Below are 26,101 nucleotides of genomic sequence, written 5' to 3'. Positions count from 1 at the left end.
TCTCTAAAGAATACTTCAAATTTTGCTTACTTTTCCAGACTAGAATCCGTATTCCCTTACGAACTAGACTGCAATAATTTTATATCTGGATGCAGAAAGTGAATAAGTTTCATAGTACCAAATCGAGATGAAGCCGCTGCAATGCGCTCTTCTAAGGGAAATATTCCTGCTCATCAGCTTGACAGGTAAAAAAAATCGAGTGTTATTCATTGTATCAATATGTCGCGTATTTGATGAAAGGTTTTTGTGTGAAGCAACGATTGATTCGCACAAAAGTTTCAAGAGGGTGGGTGGCGGGCTGGCCTAGGGTTCTGGTTTAAATCAGGTTATTTTCGTTGATTTTTGATTTTAACTTTACCATTTTGATTTTATTGATTATTTTTTTTTTTTTTAATTTCGGAGTGGATGCGTGAATGTGGTTTATTATCGGACAATCATATGCATTTTATATAAACCGGAGATAGCATCTCGTCACCGGCACCGAAATAGCATAGCAATTTACAACGTATATAGCTACGTTGTAAATTGCTATAGTTATAGTTCAGCTCTTTGACAGACAGACAGACAGACAGACAGGAAAAGAGCAAAGAGCGATTTGCTGTGGATACTAGTTATTTGTCTGCGACATGCTGCTGCTATTTCGGAGGCACTGGTGGGATACCGCAAACGAAGCCCAATCCGGAGTCTCTGTCAAATTCGAAAGATTCCCTCGATCATCCCTGATCCAGTTTGATGACATAAACAACTCCATCGATCAAGATGAAGATGCAACTATTATGGACATGTCCCCGATTTGACTCAACATGTTTCCTCGCTACTAGAACAGATCAAAAATGATTCTGGCGACCCATATATCACATATAGGTTAAACGTTTTTAGCTATCTGGATGATGATTCACAGCCCCACATTATTAAAGCTAAAGCGTTATCCTTCATCACTTTGATTGACTTGATCGTCATTCATCCCATTTTTTTCCGTTCGTGTTGATGTTATTATGAGTAAAATAACCAAAAAAATCAAAAAAATCATGATTTGAATTAATTAATTGATTAAAATCGATTTCAATCAAGGGCAAAATGATTTAAACCAGAACCCTAGGCTGGCCACTTGCAGTTACTTACTACGGGCGGGGATCGTACAGTTGGCTGATCCTGGTGAATGTTATTCATGTGAATAAAATCCACTAATCAAGAATTCTTTTAGGTGGAGATCATAAAGATCTGGAATAATCTGGAAAAATGCGAATCGTTTGATAAAAAACTGCTAATTGCAACGTATAAAGCTAGAAAAGTATACGCGCGATTAGGGTTGTATTTAAAGCAAATGGTTGTGTTTTAAAAGTGTTTTAAACAAACCTTTAAAAAAATTGAGTTTTGTCAAGTTGTATAGTCATGCCATAATTGTGTAATTACTTTCCAAAAACATGCTGTATGAGCCTACGGACGATTACCGCCCAATATGGCCGATGAATACGATATGGGAAGGTTGGAACCCTCAAAATAGTCGGTTCAACAGCTCTATAGTACGTAGATATTTCGTCATAGGAGATATATTCACCCTATATTTTCAATTGTTAATGCCAATCTACTATGACGTCACAATTGGTATTCGTAACGTCACGGCTTAAAAAAAATAGAAAATATGTTTTAAACAAGTGCCTCGTTTTAAACTTGTTTGCTTGGAATTGATTTTTGTTTTAAATGCAACTCCAATTGAATCACAGTTTTGTGTTGTTATGAAATTATGAAAACATTAATAAACTGATACCGATACAGGAACACATCGCCGGGCTCATCATAACAGCATAACTCGACAGCAATTTTGCAACATATGCGCGCTTTTCATGTTCAAAGCCTGTACACTGTACAGTGTCCACCGTATACAGTTGCTTGACTTAACAATTTGTTCATTTGCAGTAAGTTTTTGCTGTGGACAAGCGCATTACTTCTTGCGCCAACCAGCTATCGAGACAGTAGTTCGGTTGGGCGACGTAGCTACACTGCAATGTGCCGTTGCAAATATGCGGGTAAGAGACATGAATCTATTTTCACCGATCAAGCACTGTCTCTCAGTTGATACAGTCGGAAAGGTTAACTTTGCTTGTGTTGTAACTAACTGACTGATTTTGCCGACACCGCATCAATTTGGAATGGTATCGTATACTGTAGTTAGGAACAATTTCGAAATTCGTGATATTGCATATTGCAAGATAGTTCGTACAGTCATTTCTGCGTAGTTTGCATAAAATCAAACGATCACACGGACGGCATAGTTTAAATTGAAATCGGACAGAAGTTTAGCATTTGCCACTTTGCGCCAAAGTTATGGATATGGAGACTTTAACACTATAGAACGATCAAGTGGCTTTTTTGACGCATTTTCATTTTTGAAGAGCTGGCATTCAGTCAAATCTTACGCTGTTCGGCTGAGACTTCTTGACTTTTATTTATTTTATGTAGGCCACCTTACATATGATTTTCATCACTCATCTAGTACGAATAAAAAAGTTATACACAGAATTAGGCTACCTAGAACTACCGTGTGGCTTTCTTGACGCATGACAGTCTTTCCACCTTCAGGCATCGCAGTTTCATATTCTTGAAAGTGGTTATGTATCTGATAAACGCAGAAAAGCCGTTTGTAACAACAGAACTTTGTAATATCGACTTGGCCTAACTGTGTTATCAACAACATCCATTGTAATAGAAGGCCCTGGATCTTCCTCGTTCCGAGTCACCAAAGCTTTGTAATATTATATTTCTCAAGCTCAGCGTGTTACAGGACATGACATTTGAAATGTACCATTACACCAAGCCGACACCTGTATTGTCCATACTAATATGCTAGGGTTGTGCAAGGACAAATGGCCGTTTCTCCGGTCTACGAGATGGATCTTCGGGGGGAGAGGGAGCTGAATTTAGGAAATTGAATGCATATGAGGACTGAGGGCATGGGTGCATTATGTTTAGTCAGGCCCTGTCGAGGAACAGGTTTATGGGAGTCATGAGCTTTCTATTGACATCAGGAGTAAAAAAAGTGTGGACTCGATAAAGATAATATTGTTTTCGTTCATTAGATGGTCGTGATGCCAGCAAATAATTAGGGTAAAATGTCAGATGGTGGACGCTGCTGCTACCAAGTACCTGTACAAGGGCGTCTCATATTTAGGCAAGGATAGGACAGGACATCTCTTCCATATTCTATACATTTGTCAATCATATTAATGTGAAGAGTCTGATGTTATCCATCTTGAAACAATGTTACGTGAATGTGGCTGTATACGCTTGGAGAAGCAAACAAAGTCCTAGTTGACACTATTGTCAAAAGTAGCTTGAAGCTACCCAGGACCAGAAGGAACACAGGCAGCTTCATGTAGCCACACTTTTCAAAGCTATCATCTTGTTGATATGCGTAACGACGAGATGCCAGTGTAGAGATCGAAGTTGTACACATATATATTGAGTTCACTCCAACCGGAGGTAACTGTTTCCTTCAGAAACAACACAAACAAGAAACAAGTGACGATTAAATGTTATAACGAAACAAAACCAGGGGGATATTATTGGCCAGGTTGCAAGGCAGTATTCTATGAGGGTACCAACAAGTTGACATTGGTCGGTGCATGTTTTCTTAGAATGTGAATGATCTTCTACTTGCCGAATTGCCGATACTATAAAAATATGCAAATCGAGGATTAGTTGCGAGATTGCATTATGCAAATCTTATCTGATAAGCTTTATGATATGTCAGCAATAACCAAGAATGATGATGTGGCTAAAGCGGATCTGGAATCTACTCCAAATTTTTAATGAACGTGCTCAAATACCAAATGCGCACCAGAACAACACTTAAATGTTACGCCATAAAACGGCGATTTGTTATATAAGTGTTGCACTAAGGTGTATGTAAAATATTGCGAGTAGCTGTGAGCACAATAAACAATGGTTTCTGATACCGTTTGTTGAGATTTGTGCTGATTTCTAGCTCCGGTGAATGCATTTAATCGAAGGAAATTCAACATGCGTCAAATAAGCCACAAGGTATTTCTAGGTAGGTCGAAGTTCCGGTAGTTCTAGTGTTAAAAGATATCGCGAATTACATGTACGAACGATGCATCTGAATATGTTCAATTCTCAAGTTATTATGTTTGAAGTATATCTCGTCTGTGCTGGAGTAGAGCGCGCTATGCATTCTCTTGAAGATAGAATTATTGAATTTTACAGCAGGATACGTAGTATACTTTGAGATATTACCGCTGTAAATTAGCATCACATTATTCTAATCAGACATCAGTACAATGGGTGGTCGACGGCTTTTCCGTGGAACCTCTACGCGACGGAAGGTATCGATATGTGGGAAATGAATCGAAAGGTAAACCAAGCTCATAACGAGTAAGTGAAACAGTTCCGTACTTAATTATTGAGTTTGCAGGCGAATATAATCTGCAAATAAACAACACGCAACTTATCGACGATGGGGTTTACGACTGCCAAGTCTCGATGCCAAAGTACGGTAAACCTTTGATATCGCGATTCGCTAATCTTACCGTGCTAGGTAGGAGCATTGTATTGCAAGGAAATGCTAGCGTCAAAGATGAGACCAATCGAGTGCTATCTCCGTTGCAGTTCCTCCCAAACAAATACAACTGACACCGGTCACGCGCGGTTTGATCAATGCGCAGTACCCGGGTACTGTGGCGGTGACTTGTGATGTACCAGACACAAAACCTCCTGCCCAAATTCAGTGGAGAATAGATGGCCTTATTTTCTCAAACGCCAGTTACACGAGAATTTCAGCCGGCAGTGGTGAGTTATAGGCCTACGCAACGCGTGGCAACTATGGATCCAAGTTCAGTTTTTGTTTTCATTTTACACTATCAGAACCCAAGTTGCTGAGCACGGTCAGCAGCATCGTATTATCCACTGCGAAACATCACGATGGCTCCTTAATCGAATGCATTGTGGATCATATGGCGTTGGACGAGCCTGTGATGAGGAGAGCAGATTTGAACGTGCTACGTGAGTGCAGTTGCCAATGACTCGGGTATGGGAGTGATAAGCGTACAGTCCGCACTTATCAGAGAAAAACCTTTCGGGAATCTACCCTAACAAAAATGTCCTCACTCCCATCATTTCGTCCATATAAAAAGCAGGTCAATTCACTTATTTTCATCGCATTCTATATTACCATCAGCACCGTAACTGCCGCATCCTAAACCCCCAATTATGAGGAGCGAGCTTGAAGGAGGCACAAAATTATTTCGTGAATTACCATAAATTAAAAAGTAATATTTTGAAAATTTGTGCAACTTCTATGCGCGATTTCGGTTTGCCAAATTTCTTTATTATTCAAATAAAAAACGTACGATTTCTACAAATAGGCATACAGTTAGTTACCCAATCAGTAACAGCGAAGCGTAAACCCGATGCCAGAGTTAGATGAGACCCGGAAGTGAAGTAAAGTGTTGTAAGCAAGTCGCAATGTTCCGAGTCGCAACTCAATTTTACTCGTATAGTTTTGACCCTAGTCAAGTCCCTAGTCATAGTCATTTACAATTCATCACCGAGTCGAGTTCAAGTCATGCCATAATTGTGTTAATACTTTCCAAAAACATGTTCTATGAGTCTACGGACGATTACCTCCCGATATAGCCGACGTATACGATATGAGAAGGTTGGAACCCTCAAAATAGTCGGTTCAACAGCTATAGTGCGTAGATATCTCGCTAAAAGAAGCTACAACCCTATAATTTCAATTGTCGATGTCAATCAACAATGGCGTCGCAACTGAGCATTCGTGACGGCAATTCTTTTAAAAAATTTATTGTTTTAAATTCATTTTTGTTTTAAAACCAACCCTAATTACAACCCCAGTAAACATGAGCTGAATGACGCAAGTGAAACTTTACGTCATCTCAATTTGGTCAAGTTTCGTCGAAAAACAGCGGGTGATATAAATAAATGTATAGTACAATACCTACAATCGGACGTGTGAATTCTTGTTTGTTTGGTTGTTTGCTGTATCTGAACAATTATCGGTGATATATAGTTCTGTCCGCCACTTTGTGCACGCCAACCTCTGACCAGTGCCCCCTGTTTCAGTTTCAGATCGGTCCTATTCAGTTTTTCGTTTTCATCCTAATACGTTGCATTGTGTAACCAATATTTTGTAATATAAACATCAATTTAGAACCTCCGAGCCAATCAACTATCTCCGGACTCCGGCCAGGACCGACGCGATCCGGCGATAATTTGACGACGCAATGCACGCCGAATGGCGATAATCCAGCACCATGCATTTCCTGGTCGATAGTAAGTAATGAAAGATATACTGCCGTCTCCGTGAAACACGATCGCTGCGGGTATCATTCCAAATTCGAACCATAAAGTGATCTCCTCGACGTTGACGTGACTAGGAATTAAATCGCCGTATCAATCTCAATCTTCTGCTGCGCGGCGCCGAACGACGGCGATTGTGCGTGATCCTCCAACGTGTTCATCAAGTTCGGATAATTATTATAATAAAGCATGGTTTATAATTAAATAATGGTGGGGAAAGGATTGTTAAGCGATCAAACAGAAGACGTCGCCTCTTGATACGAGAAGTGAACCCTGTCACATCCAAACGCGCATGGTCCGTTCTAGTTTCCATCAGATTTTATTCCTTAACGGTGTTAATAATTGTAAGGAAGGCAACCTTTTCATAACGTCCGCTCACGGGGCGCATGCAAATGCAAACACGTGTATTTACGTCTTGGATATGAAAACATGCTTATGTTCCTTTTGCTGTTTATTGGGTATTGTCTATCTCTACGCGCGTGATAACAGCGTACCGCTGATGGCAATATGAAGCGGGATAATGGTAATATGCCGATAAATCTGTACCTTGATCGAATTTATAGCAGACGGTCTGTCATTCAGGGACGCGGCTATGTATTACGTCGCACGAATCATGACGTCACTTCGAACTGGAAATATACTACAGTATACTTGTTACGATTGCGGCCTCGCTGTTACGCTCATGGGCAATAGGCATTTTCAAAACTCTTTGTGTTCGCTTCCCTTGTACAATGCGAATTGCCTTCCTCCAATCAATTTAGACATTGCTGAACACATAATTTAAAATAATTATGCAGTGGGCGAGGTGGTTAAGATCAATCCCCCACTTTTCTCCCTCCTTTTCTGTGGTTGGCGAAACGTGATCCTTTCTTTAAAACCGTCGATTTCGCCACCATATCCGATGCTACTCAGTTTAACCAGGTAATCGCGAAACTTGACAATGATACTTTGATGATGCCAACAGCCAACGTTTGGTGATCGGGTTTCGAATTCCAACGTAAGTTCCTATTTTGAAACGCAACAGCGGATGTGCATCTCTGTTATAATGGCTCTCTTTGTATGTCCTCATAGCCGCTGCTCTGGAGTCACAATCACGAGGTATAGTTTATGCCACAACGTTGCAAACAGCTTGTCATGTGCTGGTGGACAGGTGCGAAGTGGATGTCCGAAGAGAATTTGTGCAGGAGAACGTCCGTCCGCTCTTGGCGTGTTTCTCCACTCTAGCAAACCAAGCTGAAATCCATCTGAAAATATATCCCTGTTGGGCGACGTTTTAGCCAAAAGATATTTCATGGACTTAACGGCAGCCTCAGCCATACCGTTCGATTGTGCATAATGCGGCGTCGATGCAATATGCTTAACACCCCATTAGTTCACGAATTTCCTGAACTCGTTGGAATAGAGTTGCGGTCCTTTGTTGCATCGCAAACGCACTGGAACACCTGTGACGAAAAAGAAGTGGCGTATTGCTCTGATTACGTGGCGAGAGGTTGGATCCTCGTCCCATTCGCAGACGCTTGGTCAACCGAAGTACTTCCTATCGGTGCACACAATGTTGGCTATTCCTTCGCGGCATATGAAAAAAGGTCATTCGAGACATTCTCGAATACTTTCACTTCTCAGTTCCTTGCAAGCAAGCAACCAGCGATCCTTCGCAATCACTACAGATAAGGACTTCTACCGCCGTATTCCATCTTTAAAACAACACATGCTTTGCATTTCATCGGTTGTAAATTTGCAGCGAGGACTGTGTCGCAAGGTGGCTTTGAATAATCCGCACGTTTCAATCCGATCGACATGATCCACTCGTCACACGCGATTGAAATCTCGCCCCACTGTCAGCTAACACGGCATACCGTCCCAAGTTACGATCTCGAACGTCATACACCGTAATGAATATATATCGATGGTGGTGCTTTTCCAACTATACACGCAGTGATAAATTGTAGCATGTTATCACCATATTTGTTTGTTACTTGGTAGCCTACATTCGTGTGAAATGTCCACGCTTTGTACAAGAGAAGCATAGCCTAATGCATCTTCTGCTGGGCGTCTGGCGCCTTTCGCGTGTGAGGTAGCCCACAATTTCAACACGTGTTCGCTTCTTTGCTCGCTGTTTTTCTGCTCCTCATGACTTTGCCCACAGTATGCCCATTCCATTCTGAACTTGTATTCGCCAAAGCTTGGTCAATGGTCACCCATGGATGCCGATTCCATACTTCGAAATATGTCCACACACCTTCCTTCAGTCTGGGAAAGGATTTGGCTTGCATCAGACCTTTCCTCACTTCTCCCCATGTGACGTATGAAATGGTGCGTGGTGTTCAACTCGTTTCAAAACAATATGTTCGCCAAGTTCCTCAGATCCATATATAATGAGTCAAAGCAGCATTACCCTGCTCGTCGTTTGCGTTCTTCAAACTCCACTCTATCAATAGCAACATTCCTCTGATCGCTCAAATATTTATTGATTCGTCCCAGAATAACTCTGACCGTCAGATCGGTTTATTCGTAGTATTGTGGATAAATTACATGGATAAGTGTGCCCACTGTCCTGCAATTTCGGGAAAAGAATCCTTCAAGGACGGATACTTGTTCGCCGTTCGGCAAATTCGTCAGTTTTATAACTGCTGCAGATTCCGACCATAATTGCTCCCACTCTCGAAAGTCTTTTAGGTGGAGGTCTGTCTGAAGCCTACACTGTAAAAAAAAAACCTCGATTTACCGCGAAATGTTTGGAAGCACGGTAGCCAGACATTTCGTGGTAATGTAACATTACCGTTAGTCGATGTAAATTTAACTTACACTCTTCCGGTAATCTCACTTTACACGCCAGACTGTAATGTTACAGTCACCTCCGGTGTATCCAATCTACATTTTCTCCTGTATATTTGCCACTGATACTGTAATTTTACCGCCTACCTACATACATGCTGTCTGTGTAAATCAGGATTACATACCAGCTTGTAAATCCACGTACATCCCATACCTATCGCAAAGCCAGCCAATGCTAAAATATCGCAAAAGCTTCTTCACACCCCAAAACGACTTTGGAACAAACTGTATATTCATTCATGATTCACGATGAGAAGGTTATCGATGGAAAAGTATTGCTGTTTGAAGTCTAATTCTTCTTTAGGAGACATGCAGTAACACGAGTGGTCTCCCACCATCGGTCAAACTTCCAATGGTTTCTTTTTCTCGTCCTCATTCCTTCTGTGTAACTAGTATCTTGCAGTTCCCCTAAAAAGAATTCATGCGTGAGTCGCTATATTAAGCAAAGTTCCTAACCTAGACATGACATTATAACGACTACTAAGACAAATAGGCAAACAAAAATATAACAATTTTTGAAGTACCGCTACTGGTACATTGTGTGATGACGGCTCTGCCTTTTACATGATATAGCAGAGATTAATGACTTACCTCATCTAATGCAGTGGTTTTCAACCTTTTTTGACATGCGCCCCCCTTGGCGATGGCCAAAAAAATTGCGCCCCCTGCACTTATCGTCATGTCAAAAAGAGCACATCATCTGATATAGAGATAGGCTATGTTAATCTGTCCATATCAATTCCCGGTGAACTCCGGAGGTCCGGACTATTATACTTTCCACAAAGACCTATTGTACACACCGAAATTGCGAGTGGCAATGTTATGAGTAGTTGCTGGGATTTCATATTTTCACGCAGAGCGGAACGCGGAAATTTTTTAGATTCCCGAATGACTACCGTAAGTAATAGTAGCAGTATCACATATTACTGTCAAATATTTATCTTTTTTCAGCCCATGTGATCAGATTCACCGGTAGGGTTCATGGAGGGAGTGCTTTCGAAAATTTAGGGCAAGTTATACATGATAATGCATCTTCGTGTGGGCCAATTGTTATTAGTCATGCACTTTGTTGCATGCTGTTATTTCTTGGCCCCCGATCCGGATTGTCCATCGTATCGGTAGTGGAAATATATTGAAATCGCCCAAATGAACCATAAAAAAATTTCTTCCGTGAGGAGCACACGTTTCTGATTCCAAATATTCTACTGACTACACACAGGTGTGACGCTGAGAACGGTCTTGGCACACCAAAGATATTACGCTAAACGTACCGGTGAAGTTGAGCGCGACTGCTGGAGTTTGCATTTGGCGAGCTTTCTTGAATACGGAATAAGTTTCATCTTCAACAATCGTCTTCTGAAAATGGTTGCAAAATACGTTTAGTCAGAATTCATACAGAATTGGTCAATTTCTCGCGTTCACCAGGTTGAGAACCACTGATCTTATGTATTGAAGCAAAAGGTTCCTCATTTGAGGTGGCATGTGTGCCAAACAAATCCAGCACTCCAGCCGTGGATGAAAACATCTCGTATGCTATGGCCCGAAAATGACATAAACATACCAACAGTTTCAACTCCTCCGCGGCGGAGTATGTGGTGTCACAGGTCACTATATAAGTCGACTAATATCCCAAAATAGAACAAATAATGCGGCGAATGAAATATTTCAATCATGAAATCTAAGTCATCCCGGTGGTGTGCACAGTCGTATATATTCACGGTAACGAATACTATGTAGTACTATACCTTTTACGATGCGTATCCCATTCAGCATTCCTAGGAATCTTCAACGATCCTGTCCACTTTCTTCACGCACAACAAGTTTCGCTCCACCCTTTGCTCAAATCTCAATAATGGCCAGACGACGATACGACACTCGAACGATTTTGAAATAAGCGGTATTCATCCGCTGACATGCCACCAATCATATCTATTGGCCACTTCGTTATCATGTTTGATTTAGGTCGTTTTTTCATACAGAAACATTCATCATTACATATAGTCCCTCTTTTTTCCATCTTATTGCGTATAAATTGATATTTCTTCCATGTGTTGTGCACTACTTACCGTACCTACTAAACCAGACGCTGCTTGTGATGTCACAGTCGTGCGTTGGTTGTTTACTCCGAATCTCAGAAAAATCAGTAACGAGTAACGTTAACCTAATGTAACCTATTACAGGTCGCCTTGCTCGCCATTAACAAATGGTCAACAGAGCTTGCGTTGCTGATATTTCTAGTTTCCCGAACAATATTATACATCCTAAACTGATATTCTAACTCATCAGTCCTATCCGTGACAACGAATGTAACCAGCGAGACCGGCATTATAGCCATAGCCTTATAATATAATATAGTGGCTATGGTGTATCACATTAGCTACGATTGTCGGTTGTTTCTTTTACCCTACTATTTACTATACTGGGATCGGTACTAGGGCCAACAATTTCCGTATGACAGAAGCCAATCTTGCGAACGAGGTTGAATCAGGTCAAATAATCACCACGAGAATGATATCAGTAACATTCAGTTCCACGTATACATTGGCTGCATAGATTTTCAAGCTAATCAATGTTGCCAATAGCCTGGTAAACTTCAGTAACGAGTAACTGTCAGTAATTTTGCGAAGATATTCTGGCAACTTGACTTTTCAACTAAATTGAGGTAATATTACATATCAAAATGTAAAATTACAAGCTACGCACAGTTATTGGCGGCGACCGGTAATTCGTTGCAAAATTTACAGAGGTTTCCCTGTAAATTTACCAGATTTTTTACAATGTATAGGTGGTTTATTCTGGGACACGGAACTGGGTGTTCTCTCCAACTATTCTGAATTCCACTTAGGTCTCCCCGAAAGAGATGCAATGACATCTTTGTGGTCAGTTTTCATGCGTTGCAAAACCACTTTGTGGTGATCTTCCAATCTCCTAATCTCATCTTCTCTTTGTTTTCCCGTTCCTCTGATTCTCCTATATAGTGTTCAAGCAGTTGTTCCGTTGCCTCGTCATAGCAATCTATGATGCTTTATGTGTCCCTTTTTTTCAGATATATCCTGCCGACAACGCCATGTAATATACTAACTTAAGAGTTAATTCAAGCGAACAGAACAAACGGTACTGACGTGCAGAGTAACAGAAAATGAATGACTATCGTCGTGGACTCGACGCAGTGCAAGACAATTCTGTAATTCTAATTAAGATGATAATGTCCATTGTCCATGCCCAATCACGATACACATCAGTGATGCGTCAGTCATCTTTATCGGTAGGTCGTGGGTTCAATACCCGGCCGGGTAATACGGGCTCAGGAGCAAATGCGCTGGAGAGTGAGAGTGCGAATGCTCAATCGCTTGCGCAACTATGGCCAATGCGCTTGTGGTTTGCACGGCTCTTCATCTGCTCCTAGACAACATTGATGCGTCAAAATACCAAACTCCGTTACAACGCAACATTTGAGGCTGATTTTAGGGGTTCCAGGACCACGAGCTGAACGAAATTAATATTTCCGCAATCGGTACCGCAATAGCTTTCGATCGATACCAATTTTATCAATTTTCGCGCTCAGCAAGCCAGTCAAAAATTACCGTCAAATTGCCATTGGCCAAATGTAAATTGTTACGTTGATCAATCGCAGTGAACCGGTAGATACGCTTGTGTGTACTGTACAACCACACCATTGTAGGCCACCATATGGTCAGACTCTTTAGAAACAATGCAAACATATGGATAGTATATTAATTAATGCACACGCGGTATCGTTGGTGTGGTGAAACAATAATTTCAAATAATATAAAGAAGATACGGTGCATGGTATGGTGAAGGACTATTTTGGGCGTATTCTCGATGCCATGCCAATTGTTTAGTGCTAGTGTCTGCACCGACCTCAACATACTGAATTGCTAGGTAAAAAGAAATGGTCGACATACACTTCTGATGTTCGTCTCGTTCAGCATGCGATCTTTAAACTAACTCGGCGCTCACCCAAACCAATCAATATGCTTCTGTGTTCACGCGGAAAGAAGTATAGTACTGTAGTTGTACAGTCGCAGAAAGATGGTCGGCGATGAAACCTTGGAACAAAATGATACATGATAGAATCATGTTCGCCGAAATCTTCTTCATACTTCACTTTACCCAGGTCTGTTAAAAACGACGATGCGTCTTCGGGTTAGCGAATTTTTATTAGTTACTTGGTTGCATGCGGTCATTTCTTGACCTCCCATCAGGATTGTTGGTATATAGTTAGGATCACACGATTGCGAGTTTGTATTTCAATATGGGGCGCAGTATTTTCCTATGCTGTTCGAATCTGTACTGTGGGCGCTGATTGCAAAGGGCGCTGCTATTAATGAAATCCCCAAAATAGGTCATATTGAAGCGCGCAGCGCAAAGAAAATTTCAAGATCAGTTAAAGTCTCTCTAGAAATCGGGAGTCAATTCGTAAATTCAAATTGCAAGTCGACGGCCGCCAACACATACTAATTGAATTACGTGTCCACGGACGAACAAATACCCTTCTACGGCCGCAGGTTGGCCACCCCTAGTCTTGTTGGTGATGGTCGACGATTGCGTTGACTCATGCTGCTAATGTGATAGCGGCTCGGTTAGAACTATAGAGTTGCATTGTATACCCAGAAAGAGTTTACATATGTTATTAATCTCGCACAGGGCGAAAAGGTCATCGAGGATGAATACCGAATATCCAAAATTGAAAACGCTCAAACTTCTCAAATCGTAGTCATCGGTTCTGTTGCCCTGTTCGTACTCGGGATAATAGTAATCAGTTCCGTATTGGTGTACCGTCGATGTCGCATGCCAAAGCAAACCAACAGGCCGAGGACCCTCGAGACAGATCGCGAGAGCCCGCACACCGTGTCCAACCCGTCGTCCAGGTGCTCCTCCGCGAAGAATCCGGAAGGAAACAAGTCGGGCGAAGACAGCGAGCTGATGGAGATGCAAGGCGTCGAGTGTAGGAATCAGCTGTTGGAAAACGAGGACGAGAGGCCTTCTTGTGGCTCTTCAGCGATTGTTAATGGAGGTCGCGTGCACTGCTTTGAGGGAACGAATTGTCGGCTTGGTGACCAGGTAGCGTTGCTGAATCGAGGTAACCGACTAATAGGAACATGTTTGAAATGTATATGGATATAGTTCTAGCAGTTGGTAAATTCCGATCACCACTATAAGGAATAGCGATGGGGTAAATCCACAACCTAACGTAACGTAACGTATCATAGTCAAAATGCGGTCTGTAAAGAAATTCTTCTTCTACTATATCGGATAGCTCAAGTGTTGCAAGTGTGTAAGATTATTATATTCTTTATTCACAGTAAAACTGGTAGATACACACATAATCCGGGGAGCAACCTGCCCCCAAAGGAAAATGGCGAGATTGGAGTAAATTTTTAAAATTTCAGTAATACATTCAAATTGTTATTCCTATGCAATACACGGAGAAGTCAGATTACAGAATTGCAGCAGTTGAAGAATTGGCAAGGGTTACAGAGCAGAGGTAGAGATGATTGAAGATGAAGAATCGAAATTACAGAAATTATGCTGTGATTCACAAGTGTAATTTTAGTCCAGTGGTGCATTCAAGGCCTTCCGAAGAATGTGCACAGTGCCCAATAATGTGATTTTCTGGATCATGTCGAATCGAACGTTACCCGGAATTTGTTGGATATGCCTCATGAGTTTTTTGCTCACGACCCCTGTAGCACCAATGACTATCGGTACAATGTTTATTTTGCATCGCCACATTTTCTCACATTCCATTTTGAGGTCTGCGTATTTGGAGTATTTTTCTGATTCTTTTTGCAGTAGGTTGTGATCAGCTGGGACAGCCAGTTCAATGAATAATCATTCTCTTTTCTTTTTTAGTTTGACGATTATATCCGGGCGGTTGCTCCTGATTTCCCGGTCAGTTATAACTGGTACATCCCACAGAATTTTTACTTGTTCGTTTTCTGTCACTGGTGCTGGGCTGTAATCATACCAATTTTTTGTCGAAGTGGTGATGTTAAAATGTTTGCATTATTCAAGATGAATGTAGTGACCAATCCTATTGTGTCTCCATGTGTATTCGGTAGCTGCAAGTGCACCACAGCCGGACATGAGATGTGCTACAGTTTCATTTTGGTTGTGGCACATTCTGCATTTGCCGTCCGTGTTTTGCTTCAGAATTCGTTTGCGATAGTATTTTGTAGGAAGCGATTGGTCTTGTGCTGCGAAAATGAATCCTTCGCTTGTCGGTTTCAGGCCAGAGCTGGATAGCCAGGTCCATGAAAGCTCGTCTACATGGGGCTGTGAAGTTAACTTCTTGTGCTGTCCATGAAGAGGCATCGATTCCCATATCGTTTCTCTCATTTTGAGCATTGCATTTTTGTACTGGACTCGTGTTGCTTTTGCTATTGTTGGGGGTTTGGCAACAGTGTTTTCAGCAGTGTACAGGTTAGCTGTTTCCATGTTGACTTCTCTGACGTACTTGTCGTGACGATAGCTCAGAGATTTTGTTTTGCGCTGTTTGTCTTCCTGTGCAATGAGTATGCAGTAAATGTTTTCGCTGTTGTTGATGTACTGTGACAAGCCGATGATTTCTGTTTTGAAAGTTTGTTCAATTTCTTGTAGTCCTCGACCACCTTTTTTTCTGGGATGTACAGTCTTTGTGTATCAGATTTTGGGTGATGCATGTGGTGCATTGTCATCAATTTTCTCGTCTTTGTATCCAATTTTTTTAATTTCATCTTTGCGCCAGTTCACCACACCAAAGCTATATCTCAAGACAGGCACTGCAAGACTGTTTATGGCATTGATTTTGTTTTTGGAATTGAGTTCAGTTTTGAGAATTGACTTGAGCCTGCTAATGTATTCCTTATTATTATTATATTCTTTATTCACAGTAAAACTGGTAGATACACACATAATCCGGGGAGCAACCTGCCCCCAAAGGAAAATGGCGAGATTGGAGTAAATTTTTAAAATTTCAGTAATACATTCAAATTGTTATTCCTATGCAATACACGGAGAAGTCAGATTACAGAATTGCAGCAGATGAAGAATTGGCAAGGGTTACAGAGCAGAGGTAGAGATTATTATTATTATTATTATTATTAATACACTTTTACAGTGGCGCGTATCGCCTGTTTTAGGCCTTGTGCGCCACGACAGTACAATTCTTAAAGTCCAGTGTCTTTGGTTTTTCGTAATGAGGACGACTTTTTACTTCCACGCTCACTCCCACTCTTCATTCTCGCTCGGTTTCGTGCGTCCACTTTCAGGTCTTTGCTGCCGACTTTCGAGCTCGGCTCACTCTTCTTCTGGGCTTTTTCAATACGCTGCGTTAACAGCGAGGTTGGCGATGAGGAGCCCAGATAAACCTCCGACACATAGAAACATGGCAGAGCCGAGACTCAAACCAGCAACCATTGGTGTCGTGACTGCAGTGTACAACCAACTGCGCCACTCGCTTCCCAAGTGTGTAAGATAAATCCAAGGAGTAGCAGTATTGAAAATAGCTAAATCTATTCAAGTAAATATTTAAGTGGTTATATTATCAGACTACGTTTTGAAACAAAACTATTTCTTACACATTCTATTTTCGGAAGTAGAAAGAAGGCCTTGGATCGACTTGTATCGCATTTATGTGTGAATCGTCATACAAAGTGGGCAAGAATGCCTATTTCATTGCCCATTTGCATCAGTCGCGAAGCTGCAGCTTGCTATTAGAAATGTCGATCACTCCCGACTAAATAGCATATGTATGCGACACATTTAAAAGTGGTTGGATAGAAGATACTTCTATTAAAATAGTTCTGGAGTTTGGTTTGTATAGGCCTACTTGTATTTCAGCAGAATATGGCAGAGTTACTTCCACTTTCATTAGCATCGATGACTACTCCCAGTACTAATTCACCTCCGCTGACATGGTACTTTAACATTCAGGCTGTTGCACTCTGGAAAGATGTACCTGTTCGTCGCTCAGAGGGTTACCGGAGTCTGACCTATCGGCCAGCTTAAGTCCACTCGATTTCCGCAATAAATCTCCCAAGTACGCAACCACCACTACGAAAGAAGTATACACTCGAATGGAATCCCTGCCAGGATACAGAGTGGCTGTAGCGCTCTCGGATGAGTTTCACACCAACAGCAACAGCCGCTTGAAAAGCTGCAGTACCGGGCTACAACCCTCGCAACCATTACGGTCCGATCATGATTCGGAATATGCCACGATGAATAACCTCAGACTGAAGAGCAGCACACCAGCGCGAGACTATCAGGTCGTTTCACAGAACCACTTTGGTAAGTCAATCAGACATGGGGTAATCGCGATTAGTAATCGTAATCGATTACGACGATTACAGCATTTTGAAGTAATCGTAATCGCAATCGATTACATTCGAAAAAAATCCTAAGTAATCGTAATCGTAATCGACTACTTCCCATATCTTAGGCTTACCATACGTCCTCTTTTAAGAGGATTTGTCCTCTTTTTTGACTTTTTTGAAAGTGTCCTCGGAGGACGCCCTTTTGTCCTCTTTTTTGAGATTTAGTCCTCTTTTTTGAAAATTGAGGTCAGATATAGAGGAAATTGCGAGTGATATGCCGCAAAATAGCGCAGAAGTGAAGCTCCGGCGAGTATTTCGGAGGAAAAGCGGTGATTTCAGCTCTGAGCGAAATGAAGACCTTTTTTTTTTTTTTTTAGTCATCTACCAAGCAATGTGGAGTGAAAAACGTGTTTTTGAGCTCTGAGCGGAAGTGATGACCTTTTTTTTTTTTTTTTTTTTTTTAGTCAACCGACGGCAAAGTGGGAAAAATTCACCGGTTTTTGGGAATTCTACTCCGGTTTTGAATCTTGCAAATTTCTGAAAAAGTGTCCTCTTTTTGCATTTTCAAAATATGGTAAGCCTACCATATCTAATCGATTTTTCTGTGAAAGAACGATTACTTTTTGTTTGTACAAGGACTATGACATAAACTGAATGTTCGTGAACAAGAATGAGATAATATACCACGTTAGCGATAGCACAAACGTCTGTTTTCAAACGTCACTACTCATTATTACGTCAGAAGTATCAGCTCAGCTCATCATTGCGTAAGAAGTATCCACACATAGTAAACAGACATGCGACGGACATTGTAGTGTGATTGTATGAACACCCCCGTGGTGTATATCAGGTTATCAATGCACTACAGAAGCCCCTACCGCGCAGCAGGATATTGATCACCACTCTGCCTATTGTTTCAAATAGTAACTTATGTATTGATGTTTGGTTGTGCTTATAGTTAAACGCAGTTTACCGTTGCCACTTGGCGAGCAGGAGGCCTACGTAATACGCACGTGCACCTGACGAAGATTCGGAAATTTGTACTCGTCGAATAAAACATTGCAGTTTCCACAACGAAGCATTACAAATAAACAGCTGCTGATATATATCATAACCGAGCCGTGCTTAGCCGTTTCTCGTAACAGCAGCTCCCAGTATATGTATTAAGTTGAAGGCAGAATTTTTATGTTCACTCTTATTCTCATATAACTACTTGAAAAGGGCGTCAATCGTTATTTCACAGCTGGTTACTAAGCATTTGGACCTGCCGCCATAACGATCCGCTTATATAGCCTGACATGTTAGCGTGGGTTGTAGCTAGAATCAGAACCAAAACAGCAATTCGTCCCCCAGTCCGGCCGTTGGTCAATTTTCAAAACTGAATTTCGTCAATAATATTGGTAATTGCATTATATTATTATTCATTTATAACCATTCTCAGCCCCGAGTGTCAGATTTACCTGTAGATCTGAGGCACGTAATTCATAATTCTAGTATCTGGTATGATGTCATAATTACTTTATTGTATGTTGTTAACTCGCGACCTCCAGTCTGTTGTATAATCAAAAGATATTGTACTCGCCCAAACGTAGCAGACTAAAAGAATATCTTTCGTGAGACGCACACACAAATTATCATGGCTTTATTCCTTCAAGGATGCGCCGGGTGGCATTTGTATTGTGGGCCCAGATTGGAAGGACAGGAGTTATTAGTCACGCCCACCCAGCGCGGCTATTGACAATGGACGAATGCCCTAAGTTTCGGCCAAGGTATTTCTTTGGTATCTCATCCCGTGGAGTTGCGTGTTGGCCGAAACTGCACATGTCTTTTGGTGTGTTGTTAGATCGTGGCGGGGTAATGACCGGCTCCGAAATGCCTGTTCCCGTAAAATAGCCTGTGCATTTTTTTCTTGTGGGGAAGAGGTAGGCATTTCAAACCCAGCTATCTACTGGAGCAGGGGTCACCAACCGTTTTGAAACAAAAAGCTACTTCTTGTATAGTGTGTACTGATTATTGCGACGACCGACGGGTTACCACTTACTCCGGCCGTTTATTCGTGTTCAGTTGGATTTCTTCACTTAGAGTTCACCTAGGCCGGGTTTCCGTCCCTTACCAAGAACAAAAAACGCTCACTCGCCGGGACTCACACCAACTCCTTCGGGCTCAGTTGCGTTGCTGCAGTGCGCGCCGAAGTGCCAATCTTCGCGTCGAGACTCGGGAATATTAACTATAGATTCCAGCTGAGCCGCCGCGTGGGCGAAGACGAGCAATTTCCCGAGCGACTGCGTTCGTATGTTTCTTGGGGTCGGCCGCCCCATGTTCAACTGCTGCTCATATGAAACCAGCTTCAACTTTCAAATCTCTCATTTGGATAGTTGCTACAGCGACCGCGGGCGACTCATTTGGTCCGCGTTGGGGACCCATGTACTAGAGACATTTGAATCGCAAAGCTCGAAGAACATATTCAAGAATAAATTAAATTCTCGAAAATACTCTATAATTTATGTTGGTTTACGAAATACTTTTGATTCCCCTTCGAGCACGCTCCCCACCCTATTAAGGAATTCGGGGTGCGGCAGGTAAAGACCTGGCAATCATGCAAATCGTTGTGTGCAATAGATCACCCCCTATAAAGTTGGGCAATTGGTATATTATGACTTAATAAGAAAATGACGCATGATGTATGAAGAGAGTTGATATCTCATTAAGCCTTTTCATCGCAATCCTTGTATTGTCTTCCAATATATCATTTAAGATTATAGTCCTAAGAAGCAAAACAAATGTAATCGTGAGTAATCGTGATTACTTTTCCAATGTAATCGTAATCGTAATCGACTACTTCCTGATTTTGCTGTAATCGTAATCGTAATCGTAATCGCATGATTCTGAAGTAATCGTAATCGCAATCGATTACATTCCTGAAGTAATCACCCCATGTCTGAAGTCAATACAGATATGAATTAAGACAGGGGCGGCTTACCCGTTGGTCGGCTAGCCGAACGTGGCCCGCGAGGTAATTCACGAAATTAGTTAAAACAGGGCGATTTTTCTTGACATGTCAAAATAAGTCAAAGTTTTGTTAAAATTGAAGCGTTTGGTCAAAAATTGTCAAAATTGTTTACAAAGTGTTAATTTTTTTTAACACTTCATTCGTTTGTATCGTAGCTTTTGCACTGTCGGAGAACTTATCATTCGATATACTACAGCTTGTAGCCTACTTAATAGGCCTGCCGTTGTAGATGGCCCATTGTCTGCTCATTGTGAATCATAAACGGTCAAATGAAACAAATAGGTTGACACGATTTTATGGTCAACGTGCCGCAATATCCGAACTGAAGCAAGACTTCGGCGTGGGCATTGCATGGTTATTATATCAAGAAGCGCATGATGGAAAATTGTGATGTAGACATCATTATCACAATGAAGCAACACGGTGTGTCACCAGAAGTGTACGCACAACGTTAGTGTTGTCAGCCAACGACTGCTGCTGTTGAGCGTTATTTCTCCATTCTTGGAAAACTACTTAGTAAGGGCAGACACTTTCTACACGAGAATGTAGGAAAGTATCATTCGTTGTACTACAACGAATTTTACTTATTTCTACCATAATACTTTGTGTAACTATACTGGAATTCTTCACAGCGCCAGATTTCAGAAAGTTTTTTCTTGAAAATTTTTCAGTTTTCAAAAGGGGACTGCGCTCTAAAAATAATGTGGTCTCAAAATCAAGGGAAGATCTAAAAAAAATTTTGGCTGCAGGCATTTTCGTCAGAAAGTCGCCGTAATCGAGCTGCAATTAAATGAATTTTGCATAATACCCGTTACGGTCCAGCTACCGCGTTTCTTAACCCGTTGCGAAATTTCTGGCACCGCCGCACTTACTCGGCGCGACCTGCATATTGTATCTGCATTTCTTTATATAGTAGTCACGTGGAAAACATATGATGTGTCACTAACTTTGCTCCCACAATTCATATGATGCAACAGCACGGACTCTCAAATGTATGAGTATAACCACATACGAGGATCGGTTGTAGCCTACGCTACAGTTACTGTGGTGTGCTATGCTAGTCTCTGACGATCTGACACTAGCCAATGATTGAAGAATGAACATTCTCAAGGACACATTTAAATTTACTATATGTAATAGAAACAGTTGTACTCTAGAGGGAATTATCCAAATGAAGTCACAGCCACCGAATACGTTCTTCAACAATGGATGTTGTCGCAGTACTTTACTGTAATCTGTGCTGTTTTATCATCTAGAAGCAAACGGAGTGTCGCAGCATATGTTTACCTTATACTACATAAAGAAATTGAGCTACCATATGGAGGTCGCGTCGAGCAAATGCGACGACGAAGATATCGCGAAATACCCGAAATTTCGCAACGGGTTAAGAATCGATGACGCGCAGCGGCGTCTGTTGGTCTTGCACAAAATTCATTTAATTGCAGCTCCATTACGGTGGCTTTCTGAATAAAATGGCTTCGGCCAATTTCTTTCGATCTTCGCTGCAATTTGAGACAACATCATTTTTAGAGCGCAGTGCCCCTTTAAGTCAAAAACGTTTTTTCAGACCAAACTACTTGGTAAGGACAGACAGTTCCAACCAGAAATGAAGATAAGTAGAAAAATTTTAACATTATGTGCGAAATCACCGAATTTGCATATACGTGAGGTAAGAATTTGGTCAAAATTAAGTTTTTTTTGGAAAATTTTGATTTATTAGTTCAAAATCTTCCGCTTTCTAGGTAAAAAATTGCCCTAGGTATAGCATCGGGTAAAATTGCGAGGCCGGCCAATATTTGATTAGCCTGACCGCGAAATTTGATGATGACTAAAACATCAGTCCCGACGCATTGGTGTAACCAGGGGCCAGCCACATTTATCGCAGATCTTGGTATATGACCATAAAGTAGAATCTTTCGTTGCACATTTATTCGACTTGAAATTTTCTGGGCACTTCGCATGATTTATTGTCACTCGATTTCTTGCATTTCGTATTGGAGCTTGAAATTATAAAATACGCGTAATTTACAGAACTTAGTCTAACTATATTCGCAATTAGGAGATGGTCGTCCAACATGCGACTTCGCATGTGCGCTCGCAGCGATGAAACATTTTCACAAAATGATAGAGGCATGTTCTGTTCGCCGAATCCTTCGATATTGCTATGTCTAAAAGCCGAATAATCCTGTCGTTGTCAAATGAGCCCCGTGGTCTTCAGAGGCGACCCCTATTATATGCAAGTAACTTATTCATTGATCGAATTCGCGCTTTGCGCGACCATGGGAGATGAATGCACAGATTCATACAGAGTTTTCATGACATAATTGTTATTAATTTCAAAGTGTAGTAATATAAGTCTTGTTTTCATCGTTACCTAATTCGGTTCGCTCTTATCGGACGACTAAAAAAAGGTCATCAACATTCAAGCGGCCCGAGCACTGGTTCGTAAATCTCATGTGGCCATTAGGCCGAAAAGGTTGACCACCCCTGTAATAAGAGATGATCAAAGTAGTATTCGTTTTTACTAATGTAGAAGTAAAAATAACGCCATATATTCCACTTGATTCGAGGGAGTTATCGTAGTGGTGAGCGTCGGTACCATCTTCACAGTCGACCCGGGTTTAAGTCTCGCTGTTGGAGGTTACTCTGGGCGACAAAAAAAAAACAGAAATAAGACCAGACAAAGAAAGAAAGGGGCGATAAATAACTGCTATAAAAGGACCGACGAAGAAAGATTAACATCGAAGAAGACTGTGACATCGGGCACTAGGTCGAGGTGAATGCCAGTTTAAGAGACCCCAACTGGTCACAATCGGCATCCTCCTGTCTGTTCATTACGTCGCATTGTGTTTTGTATATCACATTGTACATTGTGCGTGCGTCTTGGGAAGATGCAAATATATTCTTAGGAATAATATTATCATTAATCATTACAGGTATACGTTGAGGCTTCTAAGGCGTGATACTTCAAATGGGAGTAGAAAATGAAAGCCTTAAAATTGGTCAAATAGTTTCGAGAAGAACTTTTAGTCGAGGGTTTGCATACTTTTGGCAGTTATTCGCTCTTGACTCCTTTCATATTTGCAAGATGCATTTTTGCGATTAATGCAAAATGGCTAATGATAGCTACACCAATTAGGTGCGATCTTCGAGAATATATACAGCAGTTACTGTCATGGCTTATGACGAATTCGAAAACAAAAGTGGTACATACTCATCCTAAAACTACGTTCGACTTTTCAAAATCTAAAGGCAAAAAGTAAGCAGTTTTGTATACAAAATGTCAAAGCAAAAGTGAAAGTACTTTAAAAAAACAGCTACTTGAGAAAGCATTATAAGAGCCGATAGGCAAAACCTATTTCGGTAAAGTAGACGTATTTGGTTACTGCAACTCGCAACTGGAGACATCTCTTTCAGCTAACCCCCAATTTGACGCGTCTCGCTACTATCACCCTCTCCAACCGCTAATGTTCAACGGAAACACACGTCTCAACGGCTCGCCAACCGCGCGAATGAACCTTGACCATCCGTACAACGCTGCTGCCACACAAGACGACGGATACATGACGATATCGTTACCCGGGGGCAGAAATAGCCCGGGAAATATATCTGATGTTAACAACTATGATTCGTATGCAGAGTTAGTTTGAGTGGTTGTAATTTAGTAACATAACCACAATGAAATGAACCCTTATATTTTCTGCTGCCACTTGTCAGGTGTAATCGTCAGCTACTAGCAGAGAATTGGAAACAACATTGTATATCAACGATCGTATCACAAAATATGACGTCACCAGAATGAAATTTTGAAAAAAAGAGCGTTCAATGAACTATTTTTAGATGGTACACGAACTTCTTTTGTTGACACTGTCTTGGCTGGAGTATCAAAAATATTTGAAAAGCTTCTTGGAGGTGCAGAACTTCAATATACAATTGAATGGTATATTCATATTGAATTGAACCCGAATATTTTCGGATGACACTCGTCAGGGGCAATCGTCAGCAACTAGTGGAGAATTGAAAAATAACGTTATCAACAATCGCATCACAAAATACGACGTCACCAGCATGAAATTTCGAACGCTCTGGTATTTGAAATTTCATGGATAAAGTGCGGTCGACGCCAGGCATCTCGCATTCGCCGCTCATACACGCGCCGTGTGTTATTGTTTTCGTACTAACGTAGTATTTAAACGGTTCTATACCAATACCGAGAAAACCATTACCGAGAATGGACATCACCAAGAATGGATACCACCGAGAATTGACATCACCTAGAATAAACATTACGGAGAATGGACACCACGGAGAATTGACATCACCTAGAATAAATATTACCGAGAATGGACACCACTGAGAATAGACCCCACCGAGAATGGACATTACCGAGAATGATCGTTCTTGGTGTAAGACTTTCCCAATATGTATAGTGTAGAGCAGTGGTTCCCAACCTTTTTCGACTCATCGCCCCCTTTTCCAACTCCAGACCGATCATCGCCCCCCAAATATTGGAAACCGAAAAATGGGCATACAGACGGAAATCACAGGCGAGTTGACTAAGAAAAAAGGTCAACTTTTCGGCTCGACCTCGAAATTACACTTTTCCAGCTAAATTTTGGTGATTTGACTAACAAAAAAGGTGATTTCTCCGACTTGATTCCAAAAGGACCGTAACAGCACTTCGTCAGCCCCCCCCCAATACGTTGGTCTTGACCCTCCTCCATAGGGCGATAAAGCAAAGTTCTGCACCCCTCAGACCCAACTCCCCCGACACCTCTTTACCGCAACTTCTCAGCACAAATTTTTGGTCTCTTTAGCTAGACGGCTTACTTCGCGCGAAGCGCGAAAAATTTCTATCATTCATGATTGAATCGGTTAATATGATCGGGAATTGCATATATATTGCTGTCAATTTTTTATCCAGATTTACCGGTAAAGCTGAGTGAGGTGTCTTGGAAAATGTAGGGCCCGTAAATATTAATTGAACATATTCGGACGGACCCGTGGGTATAATGACTTCGTTACGTAATGACATTTCGTGGCCTGTCTGTTATGTCAAAAGATATTCAAATCGCCCATACTTACTAAACTAAAAGACGCACACGATTTCAAATTGGTATTTCTGCACTGGTAATTAATTTTTCTCTGCGAGATGGCATTTTTTGTGGGGTTTTGATTGCCAGGACCGAAACATTTGGCGCCACCCGTTTAGGCGCCCATGGACAATTATATCGAAGTCGGTCAGCATAAAGGCAGTCCTTTTCCGCCGAGGTTTTCTCGTTCTGGCACACTTCTAGGAGTCGCATGTTACATGGCCTGAAACTTTATATGTCTTGGTGCGATAATGGCTGACGCCGAGATGCCCATTTCTATAACTCATGCGTATTATTTCTTGGAGGAAGGGTAACCAATAAGCAATAAATATGTGACCACGAAATGTCGCGCAGCGCGAAATTTTTTGGAAAAAGTTGCCTTAATTTCCAAAATAATACTTTATAATTTATTTAATGTTAACTCACGAAAAAACTGTGGGCCCCCCATCCCAATTGAGGGTTTGGGTGTGGCAGTTATGTTCATGAACGCCAATATAACCATT

General features: G+C 41.4%; 2 protein-coding genes and 1 long non-coding RNA gene across 5 annotated transcripts in view; 2 read left to right on the top strand and 1 right to left on the bottom strand.

Annotated features, from left to right (window-relative positions):
• The window catches only part of LOC145439865 (uncharacterized), a 437,408-nt gene that overhangs the window by 372,903 nt on the left and 38,404 nt on the right, over nt 1-26,101 (top strand). The gene's annotated exons all lie outside the window — the stretch shown is intronic.
• LOC145439327 (uncharacterized) lies at nt 43-24,515 on the top strand. Its single transcript, XM_080316828.1, has 10 exons — nt 43-185; nt 1,918-2,027; nt 4,288-4,372; nt 4,433-4,555; nt 4,627-4,806; nt 4,882-5,019; nt 6,191-6,312; nt 13,843-14,278; nt 17,113-17,469; nt 23,923-24,515. The coding sequence occupies exons 1-10, from the start codon at nt 128-130 to the stop codon at nt 24,153-24,155; spliced, it is 1,842 nt and encodes a 613-aa protein (XP_080172954.1). The 5' UTR covers nt 43-127; the 3' UTR covers nt 24,156-24,515.
• On the bottom strand, nt 9,389-11,634 carry LOC145439325 (uncharacterized). 2 transcript variants are annotated; one of them, XR_013915147.1, is made up of 3 exons: nt 10,920-11,634; nt 10,446-10,530; nt 9,389-9,582 (listed from the first exon to the last, which is right to left on the bottom strand). It is a non-coding gene; the product is annotated as an uncharacterized LOC145439325 (long non-coding RNA). The 2 variants fall into 2 exon arrangements; XR_013915146.1 differs by lacking the exon at nt 10,920-11,634 and adding an exon at nt 10,597-10,913.

This window comes from Botryllus schlosseri, chromosome 5, assembly GCF_051294905.1.
Source record: "Botryllus schlosseri isolate E-star chromosome 5, Bs_hap1, whole genome shotgun sequence".
Lineage (NCBI taxonomy): Eukaryota > Metazoa > Chordata > Ascidiacea > Stolidobranchia > Styelidae > Botryllus > Botryllus schlosseri.
This window is presented reverse-complemented; position numbering and strand designations above follow the sequence as displayed.